Genomic DNA, 11,226 nt, shown 5'->3' on the forward strand with positions numbered 1-11,226 from the left:
TGTTAACAATGGGGGAACTAGGTGACGGGTATATAAGAACTCTGTACTATCTTTGTAACTTTTCTGCAAATCAGCATTATTCTAAAAGAAAATTTATTTATAAAACATTACAGGACTGAGCATCTATACATCTTTCTACGGATATCTGTAGACCTTCTATCTTCAATCCATGATCCAAAAACACTTCAGACCCACTGTCTGTGGCTTCCTGCTGCTCTCCGTGACCACTGCTTTCTAAGTACACTGCCTCTTTCCCGCTATGTGACCCGCGCCTTCCCTCAAAAACCAAAATTTAGGTAGACCTGGGGGAGGGGAGAACGGGGAGTTCTTGTTTAATGGGTACGGTTTCAGTTTGGGAAGATGAAAAACGTTCTGGAGATGGATGATGCTGATGCTGCACAACAAAGTGAATGTATTTAATGCCACAGAACCGTACATTCAAAAATGGTAAATTTTATGTGACATATATTTTGCCACAATTTTAAAAATAAAAATAAAGGAATGGGTACTGATACATGTTATAACAAAGATAAACGCTGAAAACTATCTAAGCGAAAGAAGCCAGACACAAAATACCACATAAGATTCTGTTAATAATGTTCTAAAATTGACTGTGGTGATAATTGAACATATCTATGAATATACTAAAAACTATTGAAACATATACTTTAGATGAGTAAATAGTACACTATGTGAATTATATCTCAATAAAGCCGTTAAAAATTTGATTGGTTTTAAATCTAGGATCACATTTATTTGAACTTCCAAAGACCCTAAATGGCATCCTATAAATTCTGGAACCACATTCTGGTGGCATGTTGGGGAAAAAATGAACAAATAAATGAGAGACTGAGGTTCCCAATGTCTGGCAGGGAAGATCAGAAAGGTCTGTGATTGGGCATGTGTGCTCTCCAGTCAAGAACAAAGTCAAGATTATACAACGCACTAAGCTGAAGTTGATCACAGACCTTTATTCTGGTCCTTATCATTCATTAAGCAACCTGCACAAATCATTTTCTTTATCTCTGCCCCAAGCAGCAGCAGCTGGATCCAGGCCGGCAATGGAAGACACAAGTAGTGAAAGACCTTGCAGAGAAAAGCTAACATGTGAGCCCTCTGCTTGTCCCACCTTAGGAGAAGGTAGAACAGAAAGTGTGGCAGTGCAACACTCCAAAGACTCTTCTTCAAAGCTGAGGCCTGCAGAGGGGCTAGCTGAAGGACGCAGGGGAGGGCTCACAAAACTGCCCAGCTCAGCAATCAATCCAAAGTACCTAAAAACACAAAGAGCAATGAGTAAAGCATGGTGCCTCCAGAGCTGGAGGAGCATAACAAGCCGGGCCAAGTTAAAATGGAAGCTGCTTTGGGACCAGTAGTTATCTAAGACCAAAATACTCGTTTTGAAGAATATCAATTCAAAAGATCCTCGGGGAAAAACACAGCATCACAGAGGGTGGGCAGCTGGGAATTAAGCACACTGTTTGGACAGTTAGAATTAGAGGTGGGAAAAGGGCTGAGAAGTTGTTGCGTTGGTTAATGAGCATTTGTGGAGACCATAAAAGGGGTGAGTGATACTAAATAAATGAGGTAAGTTCTCTAAGCAAAGGGCTTATAATCTTTCGAGAAAGTTCCATTTCAAGATGGGAGACTGAGCCCACAAGTTTGTATTCCCTTCCATCCAAGATTCCATTCAAAACGAAAAAAGGTTTAAGAAAGGTATAAATCTACAACAAAGAATGGAGGCCCATCAGCAGTCAAGAGATTTCAATAAAAAGCTGAATAATAGAAATGTGACTGATGGATGTTTGAAAACAGAGCAGGGGAAAATGTGCCTAGAATGAACACAGAAGAGCTGCAGCAGAGGTGGAGCCCGCGTGCCGGGAGACTCACGGGAGGCTCCAGACTCAGACACAGGAATGAGACAGACGCAAGGCTACGATAGGTTAATGCCCCCAGGGTCTGTATGAGAAATGGCTGACCCCATCCCCCCACAACCCTCCCCGAAGGCAGCACTACCAGAAAAGAAGCATTTAAACCTAAGTTGAAAACAAAATCAGAGGGTTCTCTTCTAAAGAACTAAATGTATTACCTGGAGAACTAGAGCAGCTTCTGAAAATGCCAGCTCGCCACAGTAACGCTTTCTGCACTCTGGCCTTTGGAGGCCCACCGAGTAACACCTGGCCCCACTCCTGCCCATCCTGAAGTAAAACTGTCAGGCAAAAACCACCCTCCCATCCACACACGTACACAGCTTCCAAACAGGCTTCTGATTCTCTCATTCTTAAATGGAATGAAAATTACCAGGCATTTGAAGAAAGCCTACATGATGAAAGACTAAGATTTATTTAAAAAAAAAATAAGAAAAAGATGACGACCTAGAATAAAACAGATAATTCATGGAAAAGAACACATAAGAAAACAAAGCAAAAATATCTCTAATTTAAAAAAAAAAAAAAAACAGCCTCTGCTTTTGATAATGGCAACATTCTGCCGAGAGCAACTGATCAAGCTGAGTAAAATATTTTTAAAAAGAAAATCCTTCAGATATTGAAAAGGCATCAAGAGCAGGCAAATCCAAAATCTAGAGAAGGAAAGAACACAAAGAAAACCCAGCTTCCAAAACTGCTTTTGCCCTGAGGGCATTTGCCAAACCGAAAGACAGAGGTGAGAAACTGTGCTGTGATTTCTGCGGGGTGGGTTGAGCAAATCAAGAGTCAAATCTGGGAGGCTGCTCAAGTGGGAAGGTCTGATAACCACTCCCTTTTTTAAGGCTGGAGTCCCAAAAGGCTACACCCTCACAGTAAGGCTGGACTAAAATAAAGTCAGCCCCCTCACCAGCCTGCAATCAGGGTTCGCATCATGGTGATGAAGGAATCCCCCAGTCTTGGATTTGGAAAGGAGGCCCCGCACCGACCGACACACCCCCAGGTGCCTTGCAGAAGCACAGGAAACTCTTCTTTGGAGAAAGGTTTCATCACACAAGCCTCAAATTATCCAACAAATAATCTTCTCAAGTACAATGACCAATATGCCAAAATAACTAGGCATATAGGGGAAAGACTGTGAGACAGTTCTAACAGAAATAGACAGAAAAATAAAAGAAAATAAACCAGCCTCAAAAGGCTTTGGACATTAGATTGGACACAGACCTTTAAACAACTGTACTTCCTATGTTTAAAGAAATAAAAGATGAGCGTCAAAACATTTGCAACAAGTACATACAATAAAAAGTGACAAAAGAGATTTGAAAATAACTAAATGGAATTTGCAGAACTTAAAACACAAAAACAAAAACTAAGAAATCAATAGAAAAGTTTAAATGAGACAAGACCACTGAAGAGAGAATTAATAAACCGGAATGTGAGTAAAATTACACACAATGCATCATGAAGAGGCAAAATTATAGTTGAGTTTTAACATATGTTTAACAGGAATCCCAGAGAGAAAGGAGAAAGAACAAAACAGAGCCAATATCTGAAAAGATACTGGCTGGGACTTCTCCAGGACAGCTGAAAGAAATCTATCCATAGATTTAAGAAGCCTAAACTGACTACAAAAAGCGAAATCTATACCTAGATACATGAGAGTGAAACTACAGAAAAATCAAAGAGAAGAACTTAAAAGCAGACAGAAGAAAAAGGGACAAATTAGCTTCAAAAGATTAACAGACTAAATGATTTCTCAACATAAACAATGAAAGCCAAAAAACAGTACCATGATAGCTTCAACGTACTAAAAGAAATAATTTCCCACCTGGATCCCTATATTCAGCAAAATAGCCTTCAACAATGAAAGTAAAATAAAGGCTTTTTCATACCAAAAAATAAAAAAGCAGAGAGTCAGCTACCAGCAAACCCATACTAAAGGAAGTTCTAAAAGATTTAAAAGAAAATAATCACAACTGGAGGAGAAGAAATATAAAAAGAAAAAAGCAAAGACAACATAAATATATGGATAAATTCATATATCATTGCCTGTATAATATAGCAATAATAATGCCTTATGTGGATTGTCTAAAACAAAACAAAAACACTTGACAAGAACAGCATGAGTGGGGACAAGGGACTGAGAGTTACTGGATGCTAAGATTCCACCTTGCTGAGGATGAGAGGGAAGGTACTAACATTAGGCTCTGATAAATTAAGGACGCATGTAGTAACTGGTAGAGTAACAACTAAAAGAACAGAGTGTATAACTTCCAAACTGATACAGGAAAAAATAGAATAATAAATTATACTCAAAAAAAGGGCAAAAAATGGGAAGAAAAAAATAAAACAGGCAAGACAAATAGAAAGCACAAAATAAGATGGTAGATTTAAACCCATATGTACCTAGTGGACCTAGCACCGCTCATCAGGCCATGCTGTGGCAGCGTCCCACACAAAATAGAGGAAGACTGGCACAGATGTGAGCTCAGCAACAATCTTCCTCAAGCAAAAAGAAGAAGATCGGCAACAGATGTTAGCTCAGGGCCAATCTTCCTCACAAAAAGAAAAAAAAAGCACTTAAAAATATTTCAAATCAAATGACAACGAAAATACTACCTATTAAAACTTGCACGATACAGCTACAGCAGTATCCAGGGGGAAATTTATAACTTAAATGCATATAGCAGAGAAAAAAGCTAAAAATTAATGAACAAAAGATCCATCTCAGGAAGTTAGAAAAGAGCAGAAAATTAAATGCAAAAAAATTTAAAATGAAGAAATAATAAAGGGCAGAAACTAATGAAATGTGGAAAAATACATAATAGAAAGAATCAACAAAACCAAAGGTTCGTTCTTTGAAAAAACTAATAAAACTGACAAACCTCTAGAGAAAGTGATCAAGGAAAAAGAGAAAAGGCTCTCATAACACCAAGAATAAAAAGAGGACATCAACAAATATACACATTACAAAGATAACAGAATACCGTGAAAAACTTGATGTCAACAAATTTAGATAAAATGTATAAATTCTTACAAAAACTATAACTCTTTGGGGAGTGGAAACTGTCTCAAGAAAATTAAACCAGAATGGTCCTAAAAACATTCAAAAAACTGAATCAATAATCAAAAATATTCCCACAAAGACAATTCCAGGCCCAGATGGCCTCACTGATGAATTTCAGCAAACATTCAAAGAAATAATTCCTATCTCACAAAGTTTTCCAGAGAACAGATAAAAAGAGTACACTCCCCAAAAAATTGTATGAGGCTCACATTCAATATGAAAAACAAATGCCAATCTCTCTTATGAACAATGACGCAGCATTGCAATTTGACTAAATCCTAGTATTTAGGGATGCATGCTTATGTGGTAAAACTATAAAGAAAAGTCAAGGAAGTAACTACCAAAACGTCAGGATACAGTTGTCAGGAAAGGGGGTGGAGAGACATATGATGAAGGAATACATACGGGGCTTCTGGGCTGACAGTATCCTATCTCTTGGCCTAGTTGATGGTTACAATGGTGTTCATCTGATTATTTACTGACTTTACACTTGTTCTTTGTGTTACATTTCATATGGGAAGGCTTAAAAAAGAATACAAATAGACACACATTTGCATAAAATATCCAGAAGAGTACACAACAGACTAATAAGAGTTGCCGGCAGGGAGGGGCCCTGCATGGGATTAAAGGACAGAGAGGGTAGAGAAAGACTGTTCACAGTACTGTTTTTCAAGTTCCACACCCAACCTACAGCTAAAGCAGGGAAGACTTAACTACGATGAGAAGATATGTTATCAGCCTTGACAATGGCAAAGTACAAGTACAGATGACACAAAGTGAGAGCTGGAAGTGGGCTCAACATGGGAAAGGAAGGGATAGGTGCACCAACAGTCATGCATCACAAAGTGGCGAGAAAACAAAAAAAATAGATATTCTATATGTTATGTAAACTGAAAAGGTAACAAAGGAACTAAAAATGATGATATAACCACCAAAAATCAGACAGGAGAGAAGGGATTTGTGGGGTAGTACAGGTTAGCCAAATCTTCACTTATCATAGCAGGGAGTCAACAGATAACATCTACGGTTGATAAGTCAAAGACAAGCATGTCATTTAGAAATATAAGTAAGCGCCTGAAAAGCTAAAAGGGAAACAAAAGGGTGAGAGGCAGCAGTTACACTTCATTGTAAGCCATTAGGTAACTATTTGATTTTTAAGCATGAATATATACTGCCTTGATTAAAAAAGAAAAAAAAGAATAATTTTCTACTTAGAACATACACAGGTAAGGATATAAAACATTTATTTTACCAGGTACAAAATAATATATACTGACTGAACCTACAGGGTCTAAAATGGCCAAAATTCAGATCTACTAATGTGCGGTAGAGCAGACGGCTTCAATTACTGAGCTTATTGGATCAGAAGATGAAAATGAACACATCTACCACTCAAGAAATGGGCCATTTATTAAAAATCCAAGCTGGGGCTGGCCCGGTGGTGCAGTGGTTAAGTTTGCACACTCCGCTTCAGCGGCCTGGGGTTTGCCAGTTTAGATCCTGGGCGCGGACCTACACACCCCTCATGGAGCCATGCTGAGGTGGTGTCCCACACAGAAGAACTAGAAGGACCTACAACTAGGATATACAACTATGTACTGGGGCTTCGGGAGGGGGAAAAAAAAAAGAAAAGGAAGACTGGCAACAGATGTCAGCACACGGCCAATTTTCCCCACCAAATTCCAAGCTAAGCTCTATGGCACGGTGGAGGCTAGAGAAGGAAACTGCGTAAGATCTCTCCACTTCTGTTCCCAGCGCCCTCCAGTTTAGTACCCACAGGTCAGTAGTGTTATGTCTTTAAAATACAAACTTGATCATATCACTCACCTCTTTGAAAAGCTGGTAACTAAAAATGAACATGTAAGGTAGACTCTAAACATTTTTGATTGGGGAACTGACAGGAACTCACTCACAAGAAGTTGCCTGCCTTAGGTAGGCAGCTAACAAGTTATTTTTAAGAAAAATGAGTACACAGAAAAAAAGGCTTAAGAAAGATCTACAAATTAAGAGAATACTCAATAATCTAGGTTTGAAGCTGGCCATGGGAATATATCTTAAAAGACATTTAAAAGAATATATCGAAAGGGCCAGAGGCCTAGGTTGATGTACAGATGCAGAACAAAGGAGTAAAAATAGGTAATGAGGCCTGAAGGAGGTGATGAGAACACTCTGGTATGGTAAAGAGGAGAATGAACTCTAGGCGCAGGGCTTTCACACAACTATCCAATCAGAATATGTGTAGAGAAGAGCAAGCTGATCAGATTTAGGAATTAAGTAGGAGAAACAGCTCTAAGAGAAGGTAGATAAAATGAGGCATTTCAAATATTTTCTATTTCAATGACAAGATTTAGTTAGCACATGAGTTAATCCGAAATTCCTAAGAACAGATACAGGACAGACTCTCCCTGCAGCAAAATCATCGCTTTACACAGATCGTTGAAGAGAAGGAACAAGTAACCCTTTAAATGTTGGCAACTGTTTCTGAACTCTAGCATTATGATGAGGAGGAAGATTTATATCTAGAGATGGAGATCAAAGCAAGAAGCAAACTTCTGAGTCCACCTAACTCCACTGGGGTCTTTATACTCCCTTCCATTTTTTACGGTTAGCAACATTCAGGAAAAAGTTTTAATTACCCAAGGGAATAGAATTAAAATTGCTAAATCTCACCAGATTTAGCAAGTCAGTTTTTCCTATCTTAACAGGAAGTAGGGAGAAAGAATTATCCCTACACAAACAAGGAAGAACCCGGCATCAGTTTTACAAGGTTGTGAACTTAGATCATTAGCATGGAAGGCCAAACGGAAATGACCACCCATTGATAAAGAACTCACCTTCCAGAAAAGCAAATTCATCCACAGCTTCTATTGCATTATCTGAAACACAAGGTAAAGGGACACCTGACCAACTCAGATCATTTGGACATCAGCCCCCCCAAAAAAGCACAACCCACGCACTGAAGGGCATGAGGTTTTATGAAAATGTGGGCATTTATAAAATGTGTTCCTCGCTGTCTTGAGATCCATTCCTATACTCCACCACCAAATCTTACCGATCATCTGTCTCTCTACAGGAGTAAGAAATACCTGGGTAAATACTGTTCAGTGGGGGGAACCTCTTTGCTCTGAAAGTCATCAGAGAAGAGTTTGGCAATAGAGCCAGGAAAGTAAGATGACAGTATATGAAAGCTTACACATGTGTGAAGGTCACCAACTAGAAAGAAGAGTCAGAAACCAAACCCTCACGTTCCAGGGGGAAAAGAAATGTCAAGCCTGGTACAACACGGCAGAAGGTATAAAGGGGTCTAGTTAGCTCTGGCAACACCTAGACTCCTTTCACTCTCTGCTATGGCACCTCTCCAGCCACTCAAAGTAGAGAAATCCTAAAGGTAAGGGCTTTCTGTCAATGTGGCAGTCCAACAAAACACCGATAGAGACCCTGTGGCACCTCTCTTCTTACAGTGATGCCTTCTCAACCAGTGAAAGGGAAAACCTTGCCCAGCCCTCGCTTGTCCGCCCCCAGATCCAGGATACCACAGTGACACTCTACCCAAATCTCTCCTCTGCAGGGTTTTCCTCTTCCCTTGTTGGGCACAGCAGTAGGCATCTTTTGCAATGGTCTCCACAAACAGTTCCTGTGAAGCAAACAAAGAGAATTGTACCAACTGGTTCTAGCACAAGTCTTGTGAGTGCTCCTGTTTGAGTCAGGGGAGAGGGACGAAAGGGGGCTCAGATGCATGGGGAGGGTCTCAGGGCAGCTGAAGGTTGTCCTGGACTTCATGATGGTCTATTCCCCTTCCCACTCTCGCAGTAGCCCAGACACGTCCCTCCTCCCTTCCTTGTAAATTCATCCCACTCATTCACTTGAGACTCCTACAAATTCTGTGTTAGACACTGGAGATGCAAATTAAAGTCGTCGTCCAGGCCCTCGTGAAGGGGCAGGTGTGTTAACAAACCAATACAACCACCCTACGTGACCCTTCTTCCGTCTTCCCTTCCTACACTCACAGCTCACAATCGGGCCCCAGCACCTCTCCCACCTCCCTGTCCCCAGTACATCCCACACTCCCCAAATCCAGCCCAAGGCGCCGCTAAGCTCCACCCCCGGAAGTCCCCGAGGCCCCGCCCCTCGCCACGCTCCCCGGCCCGCCTTGTGTCCCTCTAGTTCCCGCCGCACCGCAGCTCGTGCCAGAATGAAGATGGCTTCCTGTCCCGCGAGCGTCACGTCGGGGTCCGCCTTCACCAAGGCCTTCACTCGCGCCAGAGGCAGCCTCGAGAGACGAGCCCCGGGCGCACCCGTCGGGGCTTGGGGCGGAGGGGCCACTGCCTCCCCACCGGGCCCCTCCTCCTCCCGGGGCGTCCCGCTTCCAGGCCGCCGCCGCCGCCGCCGCCGCCGCCATCCGGCCCCGAGCGTGCTGCGCGCGGCCGCCGACTGTGCGCGCGCAGGCGGCTCCGGCCCCTTTCCCGCGCGCACTGGAGGCCACGCCCCCTGTGGACGCGTGGCTCCGCCCCTCACGCGGCGGGGCGCTTCCAGGACCGTGGTGGGCGGGTACTGGGCGGTTTTATCTCTGCCTCCCTGCGCGATCCCGGCTGCTGGTCTCTCCGGGTCTCTGTTGCTCCTCCCGGTGACTCTCCGGCCTGGTTGAGCCCGTGTGGCGCCTCTTGGTGAATGTGGTGGCTGGGCGGGGCTGGTGCCCGGAGGAGTGCCAGGTCTGGAGAAACCCAGACCCGACCCGCTAGAGAGTCTCAGTCAACTCAGAATGATACCCAAGGCTGGGAAGGGCAAGTGTCCGAGAGAGGCCCGGACCTTCCCCGGAGGGCCCAGCCCGGAAAGAGGGTACTGAGGAGGGCGCAAAATCTGGACCAGCATCAAGGAGAGCAAGATGCTCTTGAAGGAGGGCTAGGACTTTGCAGGCAGAAATGGCAGAGGTTCAGTCCAGACCGGAAACCACAAGAAAAAGGCATAGAGGCTGGAGAGGTTGAAGTTGTGGTGATCACAAGGCATCCAAGTTTGTGCAATCACGAGTTGCATCAGAGCATTGGTTCTCAAACTTTTTGTTCGCAGGATCGCTTTACGCTCTTAGAAATTATTGAGAACCACAAAAAGCTTTTGTTTCTGTAGGTTATATCAACATTTATTGTATTAGAAATTAAAGTTTTAAAATATTCATTTAAAATAACTAATACACTGTGTCATTACGTTACGTTATCTGGCTTAATAAGGAAGACAACTGGATTCTCTGGCTGCTTCTGTAAACGTTATCACTTTTCACGAATCTGGAAAACACTGCATCTTATTGAGAGAATGAGAATGAAAAGGGCAAATAACTTCTTAATATTATTAAGAAAACAGTTTTGACTTCACGGATCCTTGAAAAGGGTCTCTCAGAATAACCCCCTTCCCCACCCGCCATTGGTCCCCACACCACACTTTGAGATCTGCTGGCATCGAGGAACAGTTGATACTTGCAATAACAGGTTTAACTAAGTCAATTCTGTTATAATAGCTCACATTTTTTTAAGCACTATATGCATGGTTCCAAGGGCTTTACATTTGTATATGTCATACTTGATGCAGGGTCAGTGAGCCGAGGAGTCGAAAGAAAGATTTCTTAGACTCTTAAGATCTGGCAGTAGTGCTCTTTTATTTAGAGAATAGTGTAGCATGGGGACAGGACCCATGGGCAGTCAGAGCTTCTGCTGCCGCTGCTGCTGCCCCCGCTGGCATGGGGACAGGACCCACGGGCAGTCACAGCTCCTGCTGCTGCCCCGAGTTGAGGGTTAGGGCTAAATTTAAGGCATAGGTATGTGAGTCATCTCTTTACGAAGACAAAGGAAAGAACCTGAAAAAAATGTTAAAATGGTATCAGTGCAGGTGGGGTCAGGTCGTTGGGTGATCCTATGACTTTTAGACAAGAATCAAATCGGATTAAGTAAAGGTCAGAAGCCACCACCCTAAATCAGTTACATGAGCTTGCCAGACAGCAACCAACTTAAGTTCTTGCCTTTCCCATTAAGAGTTTCTAGGGACAAGGTCATCTCTCTTCTTCTTCCTGGTACAGAGAGGGAGGCACCTTTACAGATAGAGATTTACCTTGCAAATGTAAATGTGTCCCAACAAGGGCAAGTTCCATTCCCCAGAGCCTCCTTCCCTGTCCCAGTTTATCAAAAGCAGTCAGCCCAAAACAATCCCGATGCCAAAGAGTCATCCCTTGGGGTGGCCAATTTCAGGTCCCTA

General features: G+C 42.7%; 1 protein-coding gene across 1 annotated transcript; it reads right to left on the reverse strand.

The window, feature by feature from the left end:
- Positions 1-951: 951 nt before the first annotated feature.
- POLE4 (DNA polymerase epsilon 4, accessory subunit) lies at positions 952-9,403 on the reverse strand. The gene is given in 5 exon segments (XM_070573773.1): positions 952-1,271; positions 7,824-7,865; positions 8,539-8,623; positions 9,166-9,357; positions 9,359-9,403. Coding segments are annotated over 5 exon segments (363 nt in total). The 5' UTR covers positions 9,389-9,403; the 3' UTR covers positions 952-1,257.
- Positions 9,404-11,226: the final 1,823 nt, after the last annotated feature.

This window comes from Equus przewalskii, chromosome 14, assembly GCF_037783145.1.
Source record: "Equus przewalskii isolate Varuska chromosome 14, EquPr2, whole genome shotgun sequence".
NCBI lineage: Eukaryota > Metazoa > Chordata > Mammalia > Perissodactyla > Equidae > Equus > Equus przewalskii.